The sequence below is a fragment of the Onychostoma macrolepis genome, chromosome 08 (genome assembly GCF_012432095.1).
Source record: "Onychostoma macrolepis isolate SWU-2019 chromosome 08, ASM1243209v1, whole genome shotgun sequence".
Classification (NCBI taxonomy): Eukaryota; Metazoa; Chordata; class Actinopteri; order Cypriniformes; family Cyprinidae; genus Onychostoma; species Onychostoma macrolepis.
Window position 1 is genome coordinate 11,950,499 of NC_081162.1, and position 11,485 is coordinate 11,961,983.

Genomic DNA, 11,485 nt, shown 5'->3' on the forward strand with positions numbered 1-11,485 from the left:
CTAATCGGTATAATTTTGAAATAGGCACAAGCTACAACATGGCACCGCGTGATGGCATAATTACGTCACAACCTAAAATAACTGATGAATCTCTCTCTGAAATGATTCTTTAAAATGAACTGTTTGAAAGAATCGATTCGCGGAAAATGAGTCGGACTCCCATTCATCACTTCTGCCAATGTTTAAATCCGCCGTTATCAAACACCGGGTATTGTGGTGATAGTTTGGATAAGAGTGGACAAAGTAAGCTCTTGCTTTGATATAAGTGCCAAGCGTGAAGTTTATGAATGAAACGAAAGAACAAAACACCCCTGTAATCCTCTGCACGTGAGTAATCGCGCGCTCGTCACGTGACTGTCGTTTGCAGTCATGGCCGACGACTACAGACGAAGCGTCGAGCTGGAGAGGAGGATTTTTGAGTTAGATAACAAGTGTGCCACTCTTCGGACGGAGAAACCAGGTAACCAGGAATCGTGTCGTCAATTGCACAAAACCAGACTCTCGTTATTATATATAACGCATGTTTATTGGCAGAATCAGCCCGGTGTTGTCATCGTTAGCTAGTTAGCTTAGCCGCTCGTCGTTAGCATTCCTCCGAATCACAACAAACATTTTCCTGCCCAGCTATCACCCCGTTTATACGACAAACGTTTGGCTAACTAATTTGTTCGAACACTATAGTATTTGTACTAAACCGCAAGCTGATGTAAAAGGTAAAGCACGTTTATTGCGTTCTGTAATTTTTCAATTTTTTGGCTAGCTAGTACTTTGCATAAACTGTGAAGACGCATGTGGTCATGCAGTGATGCAGAACGACGCACTAATAACATGAAACATAACATATGTAACGTTAGTCATAATTATTCTGCAATAGTTATAAAGCTTCACATTAAACAATATAAGAGATAAATAGCAATTTAACGGACTGTCAAACTCTTTTAGCAGAATTATTCAATAAGTATGTTGCCTACTTCAGCCAGACAAAAGGTCTCGGTAATATAAAAATAGTCACAAATGATCAAAATATCACGTTTCTGTGTTGTTTATTTACTTGTAGTCTGAAATGATGCCGATTATTGCACTATATTGGCGTTTAGGTCCTGTCAGTCTTACGTAGTAGTATACATACATACTACTGCTTTTTGTTTTCAAATGTTTCAATTGAATCATTCTCATCATGTGATCAGAATAAAACAGAGGACATATACAAGGGTTTTAAGCTCTTTTCAGACAGTGCAATGTGGGTTTTACAGAGCTAGTTTCCTCTTTGTCATTGTGATATTAATGTTGCGATTTGTTTTAGGCTATACCAAAAGCTGTGCTTTAGTTTACGGATTTACATGCATTAAAATTGATAAGTGTAATATTTTCATTTTATAGATATGTTTGGAAGCCTGATTCCACAAAGTCATTTAGGGCCGATATTTTGCCAGAACGATAGATAACCTCTGCTGCTGCTGTTGTTGTTTTAGACTACCAATTATAAACTCTCATGTTGTATGTCCTCTATTAGATATTATATATATTAACATGTTGGGTTTTTTCCCTTCCTAGATGATGACTACTTACAGAATGCATCTTCCATACTAGACAAGTTGAAAAGCTATTATAGACATGGAGGAGAGAGCAGCAGCCTCCCTAAACTGCTGCAGGATTATACACAGGTACTTCATATATTCATATAACATTCCCTTAAGCGTAGCGTGACTATATTTTAACATGTTTGATTTGTGAAAAAACTGTTAATAATATGAAAATACTGTGTTAATTAGTAATTGAATATCATTTTAAGCCTTTAGATTAAGCCTTTAGATTACTTGAGTAAAAGAATATGCAATATATTATTTATTTTATGAGTTTGTTCTGCATACAGTATTTTATTTGTGCAGGGCTTATATAAAGTCTTACATTTCAAAACTTTTTAAATGTAAAAACACTGCAGATACCTTGTTGTAGATGTAATGGCTCATATGACTATTGTTTTACCTGCTTTTCTACAGGTTGTCTTGGACATTACATTCTATGAGGAAAACAGGCTTGTAGATCAGGAGTTTCCTGAGGACACTTCCCCTTTCAAAATCCAGCAGTTACTACAGGACTTGACAGAGCCAGAGGTGTTAGCCGGGCGACTGGTACCTGCACAAGAGGTGTTGTATTTCTGTATCCATAGAAGATATTTACTTAGAACAATAAGATTAATTTGCTGTTGATTCTAAATAAGGCATCCACTCTCACTGGTTAATATTTTTGGTTACAGACCACCTGTGCAATTTGCAATTGAAGCAATTTTTTTTTTTACTGTAGCATCATTTTGTTTTTGTTTTTATGCATCATGTCTTTACATGTGGGTGTTCAGAATAAATATTCTTTACTCCAAGCATACATAGCATTAACATGCTTTTCTAGTTGAATTGGCATAGACTGAATAAGATTAGAAAGCTGTTCTGAGTAACTATAGTGTGATGCTGTGGTTCGGATCAGGTGCAGTCTGTGCTGGGGCTGGAGCTGCTGGAGTGCCTATATTGGAGGCGTGGGGCATTATTATATATGTACTGCCACACACTACACCAACGCAAGCAATGGATCAAGAAGAACAAAGCCACATTCCTTAAGGTTCTTTCACCAACCTCTCACTCCACAGTGCCAGTTTTAGTGGCCATGATTTGAGTAAGTGTTGCAATGCTCCGTGTCTTCACAGTGTCTTCAAGAAGGTGTGCGTTACCTTATGAGAATGTTGCAAGTGAGGAACTCAGTCAAGCTGAATGATGGTGTGGTTTTTCATGACTCTGCAACCGCCAATTTTCTGGCAGAAGGTACATCTTTGCAAATGTACTTTCTGTTCTAAAACTGAAAGACGAATGGTTGATTTCTGTGGCATTTCTGAGTTTTGTTTGGAATTTGGGAGCTGAAAGCTGCAGACATTCAAGTCATTGTGAATTCAGATTGTGTCTCTGTGTGACACATCAGGCATTGTGTCTCTGCAGGGACGGATTTTCAAAGCATGATTTATAGCATCTCTAAACAGCACTGCCAGTGGGTTATCAGTATCTTCAAATATTTAAGCTGATTTACGAAGGAAAGTGCGTTTCAATTGGAAAGATGTGCAGCCTGCAAACTCCACTCCATTTTTGAGATTGCTAGCGGTTTTATAATGCACTGCTTTCAACTGAAGTTCGTTATGATTAATATTTGCTATGTAATAATAAATTATATTTTTTGAAGTCATGTAGCTTATCGGTCACTTTGGAAGGAGACAGTTGAGTTTTATTTATTAATTCATCTTAAAATCAAGCATAACGTGTTATTTTTAGAGAATATGATTTTTACTAGTCAAAATAAAATGTTTGTTGTGTGTGTGTTTATATTCTTATCAAAACTGACTTTTTTTCCCCCTTTTTTCCCTATTAGGTATCTTTTCTGATACTCACTTGCTTACAATGATGTACATTGGTGAGATGTGTTTCTGGGCAGTGAAATATGAGGACTGCAGCATGGACACCACAGAGCGCAAAGAGGACAGGCTTCATTTCCGAGATATTGGCACACAAATCCTCCATAAGTACGTGCTGGCATGCGAGGGGCCACTTCAGGGTCAGGGCTGGAACACAGAGAATGCCAAGGAGATCCTTAGTATTTTACAGTAAACCTGGAGAGAGCTTTTAGGAGAGGAGGTTCACAAAATGTCATTGTTCTGAAGCTAGCAAAAAAAAAAGTAAAAACACAAACAAACAAAAAAGATTAAAAAAGAAAATACTGAAAACAAAAAAGGCACTTATCTTCCGGTCCAGATTTGTTTTCTGGATGTGTGTTTTCGCTGAGAATGTGGAATAATACTTCTAATGTAAAATATAAACAAATAACTATTTGTTTAAGAAAGAAAAATTCCAGCTGAGAAACATCACAACTTTTTATTTATTTTAATTTTTATTTATTTATTTTTAATTAATTACATTTATATATGTTAAAAGAAATGGTACAAAGGAGGGGAAAATGCAGGTATATGTTGCATATTTAAGTATTTGTGACCATTTTTAAGTATGGACCTTTTCTTTTTAATAACATCTTTGTATATGACACCTCTTCTGCTCACTTATTAAAAGTTGCATCTTTATTCCTTTCATTGACCAGATGTAATGTTCAGAGATGGGATTTGGATATTTTGATAGTATACTTTTAAAAAGCTAAACCTTTTGGTCATATTCTTTTTCAAATGAAGTTCATTTTTTGTTTTTTATGTCTTCATTGAAATAAATTTTGGGTTAAGAAATGTGAATGTGTGCTCTTTTTTTTTTTTTTTTTGGTTTCACACCAGAGGAGTGTTAATAGATACAAGATGCTGATTGTCTTCATGTCCCCAGTAATGATCAAAAGGTCTTCAGCTAAATTTCAGGTTGTACTTGTATTTTATATTCCTTTTGCTAACCTTTTAAGACATAGTAAAAACCTTTACTACCTTACATTTCAGTCATCAGTTTTGGGGTTAATGGCAACACTACATAATGGTAGTGGCCTTTAACATAATTTTGTTGATGTTAAACCAAAATAAATCATATGCTTATTCAAAGTAAACTTTCACACAAAAGATAACTAATTTGTGGTTGTGAATAGCTATTACTATTGAATTACTATAGTTTTCTGCAAAACTGACTCTAATTACAATCTGTAGGTAACTGGGGCACTAAAAGAACAATATTGAAGTAGGTTAACTGCTTCGCAGTATGTCCCTAGGAAGCACTAGGAGTGATGAAGAAATAAATCAAGGAATTAGGTTTATAATTCAAATTCATGTTTTTAAATGTAGTTAAATCCAATAAATTAATAAATCATTTTTAAATTGAGAAATAAGTAGACATTTAGAACCATTTATTCAATTCGTGTTTTAAACTCTTGATAGGCTAATACATTTGCAAATTACAAATAAAATATATATAAATATAAAAGTTTGTCTATTTAAAAGTGCTATTATTACATTTTTGTGCTTGAATTATTAAATTGATAACTTGTTCCTTCATTTTATTTTTACATGTCACTCCTAGCCCTCCACATGTGTTCCCAAATACTGAACGTGACAGATAAACCATGCTTTATTCCATTGTAGTTTGGCAGTGTTTCCAAAACTACAGTTCCCACAATGCAGTACTGTGAGTGACGTTGCACGCCTATGAAAACACGAGAGACGTGCAACTTTTGACAGTTCCGGAAAAATTCACAGGGATACTTCACAACTGAAATCAGGAGTAATGGGCGACTGACATGTCATGTAACGAACTAAAGCAAATGTATTAACATCTTTGCTCCATTAAAAAAAAAAAAAAAGTTTCCACGAAATTGTTGACAAATAAGTGTCAGTATGCTGAGCCGATCTATAGTCGTGCAAAGTCTCAGGAGTATTAGAGACAGGTTTTTTGATACAAGACGACAACGAAATGAGCAAAGTGATGGCCAGGGGCCTGCTAATGACGTCACGGGCCCCTCTCTGGATAACCTACCGGTATGGTTTTTTAATTTAACTGATATTTTATTAAACCTACAGATAATGTTGCGAATGGAATGCACTGTATACTGCAGGCTGAAAGGCATCATATCAACAGTATATATTACTACATTTATATCATCTTGCTTATTTCATTTGAATGGGGTCCAGTTATCAATTTTTTTTTTTTGCTTGTTTGATCAAATAATGAGATGAGAAAAAGAAATGTGAAAAATCACAGCTGTTATTACTTCCAGTTCATTTATCACACAAGTGCATTGAATAGAGGGATACAGTATTGTAAACAGTAAGCCTTATTGTTTACCACTCATTTTGCTGTGCACAGTATACATACTACATACTGCAGTAATAAGAGCAGTATGGTGGTATGCTCTGCCAAACATAGCCTGCATATACAAATACAATATACTACACATGTCGACTAAACTGCAGCTGTATAGATGCTAATACCAGATAATTTCTCTAAATAATTATTGTTAGTAGTAGTGTTATTTACGCTACTGCTCAAAATATTGGAATCAGTAAGATTTTTTAAAGAAATTAATAATTTTACAGCAAGGATGCATTACATCAATCAAAAGTGACATTAAGGTATTTTATAATGTTACACAAATTTCTATTTTAAACAAATGGTGTTCTTTTTAACTTTCATCAAAGAGTCCTAAAAAAATTATCACAGAAGAATGAACGAAGAACATTAGAACAAACATAAAATGATTTCTGAAGCATCATCCGACGCTGAAGGCTGGAGTAATGGCTGCTAAAAATTCAGCTTTGCCATCCCTGGAATAAATTAAATTTTAAAATATACTAAAATAGAAAACTTTTTTTTTTTTTAAACTGCAATAATATTTCACATTCATTACTGTTTTACTGTAACCCCAAACATTTGAATGGTAATATTTTTAAAACAATTCTCCATAACTCATTTTTTGTCTTTCTTAGGTTGACATGCAGTTTCTCATTATGACCTTCCTGTCTCCACAAGACCTCTGCAGACTGGGAGGCACCAGTACATACTGGCGGTCAATGGTTCGAGACCCTGTCCTGTGGAAGTACTTCCTGTTGCGTGATATGCCACTCTGGCAGTCAGTTGACCATTTATCAGTGCCTCAAGTCAAGCTCAGTGGCTCAGCTGTGCTGGATGACTCTGAGATGCAGCTTGATTATATGGCAGAGTAAGTGCTTAACGCTGTGCCACATGGCACTTCAGTATCAGAAATAATCAGCTCTAGGTGCACCCTGTTTATGTTGCACTGGTAGATTTATAATATATTAAAAATTGTATTTTATTATTATTTATATTATACTTTATTTAATGAAAAATAATAAAAGTGCTTTTTAACTTGTATCTATGAAGGTTTTTAGCCTGTATTTAAAACCCTTAATATTTACTGTAATATTCTCTTTAACATGGCACCCACAGGTATCTACGTGTTTGTCCGGCCTGTCGAAACCAATGGCGACACCAACCCAGAGTGTTTGAATCTGTGACGTCCTTCTTCCAGTCCCTTGTACCGGTTTCAGAGCCACAGTTTGCCATGTTCGGCCCGGGGCTTGAGCAGTTGGAGATTTCCCTCATGAATACGATCATGCGTTCCCCTCATGTACTGCCTGTAGCAGGACTACCTCAGCGTCAGATTGATGGTGCTGTGCCATTACTTATAGTTTATTCTAGTCAGTTATTAAACTGAATACATGGATGTTGTGTTCTGCGGTTTCTTTTTCTGCACTTGATCTTGATGGGATTTTTTTTTTTTTTTTACTTTTTCAGGCATTGGATCTGGAATCAGTTTTAAGTACAAAGATCAGCACAGATTCAATATTGCAACTTTATATTCGACTAACAGGTGAGGGAGAGGATTTTATATTGTCATTTATAAGTGTTATATGTGTACTACTTTTTAAATGTTTGGGGTTGGAATTTTTGTAGATTAATGTTTTTGAAAGCAGTGTCTTATGGAAGCCCATATCTGCCAAAGGATTAAAAATATAGAAGGTAATTGTGACAAAGGTAAAAAAGGTAAAAAGTGAGAATTGCAAGACATACGTTCTTTTTATGTTTACATCTTGCAATTCTGTTTTTTTTTTTTAAATTGAAAAGCTAATTGCAGCTTTTTATCTCTCAATTCTGACTTTTTTTCCTTATATAATGCAAATATGAATTTATATCTCAGATATAAATTTTTACATCTTTTATAAAGGTTTATACAGATTTGCTTTTACAGCATTAGGAAGATCAGGCCCCTTCTTACGGAACATGCTACACAACTCCTTGCTCAAGCTCTTGTTCTGTCCAGGCTGGACTATTGCAATGCTCTCTTGGCAGGTCTTCCAGCCAGTTCTATCAAACCTCTCCAATTAATTACGAATGCGGTTGATTAATCATAAATGAGCCGAAAAGAATGCACGTCACACCTCTGTTCATCAACCTACACTGGCTACCAATAGCTGCTCACATAAAATTCAAGGCATTGATGTTTGCCTACAAAACAACCTCTGGCTCTGCACCCCTTTAACTAAATTCACTACTTCAGACTTACGTGCCCTCTAAAAGCTTGCATTCTGCAAATTATTTTGCATCCCAAAGCATTATTTGCCATCCCAAAGAGGCACAAAATCACTTTCACTGACTTTTACATTAACTGTTCCCTCTTGGTGAAATGACCTGCCCAACTCAGTCCGATCAGCTGAGTCTTCAAGAAACGGCTAAAAACACATCTCTTCAATCTTTATTTGACCCTCTAACTCTAGCACTCTCTATTCTAATTCTATTTTTATCTATTTGTTTTCTTTTTTATTAAAAAAACATTTGAGCCTCTAACACTTGTACTCTCTATTAATTCTCTAACTGCTTGTTTTAATTTAAAAAATAAAATAAGAGACTCTAACTATCTTTCTCTATTCTTTTTTATTCTGTCTACTTGTTTTCTTTTCATTTATTATAAAAAAAATTAACCTCTAAAACTAGAATTCCCTGTACTTTTTCTATTCTATCTACTTGTTTCTTTATATAGCCTATATACAGTGTCTCACAGAAGTGAGTACACCCCTCACATTTTTGTAAATATTTTATTATACCTTTTCATGCGACAACACTGAAGAAATGACACTTTTCTACAGTATAAAGTAGTGAGTGTATAGCTTGTATAACAATGTAAATTTGCTGTCCCCTCAAAATAACTCAACACACAGCCATTAGTGTCTAAACCGCTGGCCACAAAAGTGAGTACACCCCTAAGTGAAAATGTCCAAATTGGGCCCAATTAGCCATTTTGTCTCCCCAGTGTCATGTGTCTCATTAGTGTTACAAGGTCTCAGGTGTGAATGGGGAGCAGGTGTGTTAAATTTGGTGTTATCGCTCTCACTTTCTCATACTGGTCACTGGAAGTTCAACATGGCACCTCATGGCAAAGAACTCTCTGAGGATCTGAAAAAAAGAATTGTTGCTCTACATAAAGATGGCATAGGTTATAAGAAGATTGCCAAGACCCTGAAACTGAGCTGCAGCACGGTGGCCAAGACCATACAGTGGTTTAACAGGACAGGTTCCACTCAGAACAGGCCTCGCCATTGTCGACCAAAGAAGTTGAGTGCACGTGCTCAGCGTCATATCCAGAGGTTGTGTTTGGGAAATAGACGTATGAGTGCTGCCAGCATTGCTGCAGAGGTTCATCTCTCCTAAAGATGATGCACAAGAAAGCCCGCAAACAGTTTGCTGAAGACAAGCAGACTAAGAACATGAATTACTGGAACCTTGTCCTGTGGTCTGATGAGACCAAGATAAACTTATTTGGTTCAGATGGTGTCAAGCATGTGTGGCGGCAACCAGGTGAGGAGTACAAAGACAAGTGTGTCTTGCCTACAGTCAAGCATGGTGGTGGGAGTGTCATGGTCTGGGGCTGCACGAGTGCTGCTGGCACTGAGGAGCTACAGTTCATCGAGGGAACCATGAATGCCAACATGTACTGTGACATACTGAAGCAGAGCATGATCCCCTCCCTTCAGAGACTGGGCCGCAGGGCAGTATTTCAACATGATAACGACCCCAAACACACCTCCAAGACGACCACTGCCTTGCTAAAGAAGCTGAGGGTAAAGGTGATGGACTGGCCAAGCATGTCTCCAGACCTAAACCCTATTGAGCATCTGTGGGGCATCCTCAAACGGAAGGTGGAGGAGCGTAAGGTCTCTAACATCCACCAGCTCCGTGATGTTGTCTTGGAGGAGTGAAAGAGGACTCCAGCGCCATGCCCAAGAGGGTTAAGTCAGTGCTGGAAAATAATGGTGGCCACACAAAATATTGACACTTTGGGCCCAATTTGGACATTTTCACTTAGGAGTGTACTCACTTTTGTGGCCAGCGGTTTAGACATTAATGGCTGTGTGTTGAGTTATTTTGAGGGGACAGCAAATTTACACTGTTATACAAGCTGTACACTCACTACTTTACATTGTAGCAAAGTGTCATTTCTTCAGCCTAACCAAGATGCATATTATTGCTCATTTGTTGGTTTTGATTTCTCCTTTGGATCAATTTAATAATGCCACCTTGCTGAAAAGTATTAATTTTCATACTCACCCCAAACTTTTGAAAGGTAGTAGTTTATGTTGCTTGTGCATTGATTTGTCGCACATGTACATGAAACTTTAAATCATTTTCAATGGGATTTCATGTGTTAATGTGTCACATAATACAGTTTGAATGTATGAATGGGAGTCTGTGTCTCTGGATTTAGGTCAGAGCGAGAGAGAGCACGTCTGGAGCACCTCAATCTGCGCAGTAAACTCTTCATCTATGAGGAGGATAGTGAGTCCAACATACCCTTAAGCATCAACCCCATGTTCAATCAAGTATGTCAAGCTGTGAATGGATTCATCTTTGTGGTCAATGCTGAGACAGAAAGAGGTATGAATGTCCTGGATTGTTTTGAGTACACTTTGGATTTAAAGGCTTATGCCTATATGCTTGAAATTAGTTTTGTACACAAATATAAATTGTGCCTAAGTATCAATTTCTTTAGTTTGCTGAAACATGTAAGCAGATCCCCAAAGTGATTTTGCAGTTTGTACTGTACCATATATCTCTCTTTTCTATATTGGAGGAACAGACCGAGGGTGGGAGGAGGAAAGTGCCCAGATCAGGGTTATTTTAGACCCTGCGGTGGGTGCTGTGTCTCGCCCTATCCTGGTGCTCTCCTGTGTGTCTAGAGAGACAGCAGACAGACGCAGGATACCTTGTGTGACTGTTGCCCATCAGCTACAGCTCAGCTCACTGACCAACCCTTGGATGGTAAGACATCTGGAAACATAACCAAAGAATTTCTGACTGAAGTGTAGAAGAAATGAATATTGTATATGCAATAAGGCTTCGGTATATGCTTTGTCATGCCATAGGTTCAGGACACTGCTGCGGAAACACTGACAGGACTGCTGGATGGCATTGATTGGCTGCTGAGGCACTCTGGAGTCAAACTATAACCAATAAGAAATCTGAAAGCTGCTGGATGTGTTATAACAGAGGCCTTTCAATCATCTTATTATCTTATTAATATACAACATACAAGTCACACCATTGTAGTGGTTATGCTTTTGGAGGTGACCACAGTCATGCCATGAAATCAATTGACATAATTCAGTGAACTGTTTTTACATTAAACTTTTTGGCACTAAATGTTGTCCTTTAATTTACTTATTAGATTTTTTAAAGAAAAATAGCATTTTTCATTTTTTTAAGGGAAATTATAGCTCTGAAGGCAATATTACACAAGCAAGAGTGATTTTGTACTGAATATCAACATGTCTGAAAATTGACTGTGGGCAGGTGATATTCAGAATCAGAATAACATGTTATGATTGTGATACAATGTAGTTCAATAAAGAAGAAGTTAATATTAATCAGCTTACATTTTAGACACGATTTTGCCTGTTACTTCTCTCTTCTTTTGCTTTGCAAACAAAGCAGACCCAACCATCTCCAAACAACTATAA

General features: G+C 36.8%; 2 protein-coding genes across 3 annotated transcripts; both read left to right on the top strand.

The window, feature by feature from the left end:
- The first annotated feature begins 136 nt into the window (after nt 1–136).
- rimoc1 (rab7a interacting mon1-ccz1 complex subunit 1) lies at nt 137–4,273 on the top strand. Its single transcript, XM_058783954.1, has 6 exons — nt 137–460; nt 1,555–1,664; nt 2,001–2,147; nt 2,482–2,613; nt 2,699–2,813; nt 3,409–4,273. Exons 1-6 carry the CDS (start codon nt 370–372, stop codon nt 3,642–3,644), a joined length of 831 nt encoding a protein of 276 aa, XP_058639937.1. The 5' UTR covers nt 137–369; the 3' UTR covers nt 3,645–4,273.
- Nucleotides 4,274–4,671: 398 nt separating this feature from the next.
- Nucleotides 4,672–11,485, top strand: fbxo4 (F-box protein 4). 2 transcript variants are annotated; one of them, XM_058783953.1, is made up of 7 exons: nt 4,672–5,491; nt 6,440–6,672; nt 6,921–7,141; nt 7,269–7,344; nt 10,234–10,403; nt 10,606–10,787; nt 10,892–11,485. In XM_058783953.1, exons 1-7 carry the CDS (start codon nt 5,351–5,353, stop codon nt 10,973–10,975), a joined length of 1,107 nt encoding a protein of 368 aa, XP_058639936.1. In that variant the 5' UTR covers nt 4,672–5,350; the 3' UTR covers nt 10,976–11,485. The 2 variants fall into 2 exon arrangements, with proteins under 2 accessions (XP_058639936.1, XP_058639935.1); XM_058783952.1 differs by having other exon boundaries at nt 4,677–5,491; nt 10,600–10,787; nt 10,892–11,483.

Coding starts and splice junctions, on each gene's coding strand:
- fbxo4 (XM_058783952.1), top strand. CDS start 5,351: ATGCTGAGCCGATCTATAGTCGTGCAAAGTCTCAGGAGTATTAGAGAC. Junction 5,492..6,439: donor CCTCTCTGGATAACCTACCG/GTATGGTTTTTT, acceptor TGTCTTTCTTAG/GTTGACATGCAGTTTCTCAT. Junction 10,788..10,891: donor CACTGACCAACCCTTGGATG/GTAAGACATCTG, acceptor GTCATGCCATAG/GTTCAGGACACTGCTGCGGA.
- rimoc1 (XM_058783954.1), top strand. CDS start 370: ATGGCCGACGACTACAGACGAAGCGTCGAGCTGGAGAGGAGGATTTTT. Junction 2,148..2,481: donor GACTGGTACCTGCACAAGAG/GTGTTGTATTTC, acceptor GGTTCGGATCAG/GTGCAGTCTGTGCTGGGGCT. Junction 2,814..3,408: donor CGCCAATTTTCTGGCAGAAG/GTACATCTTTGC, acceptor TTTCCCTATTAG/GTATCTTTTCTGATACTCAC.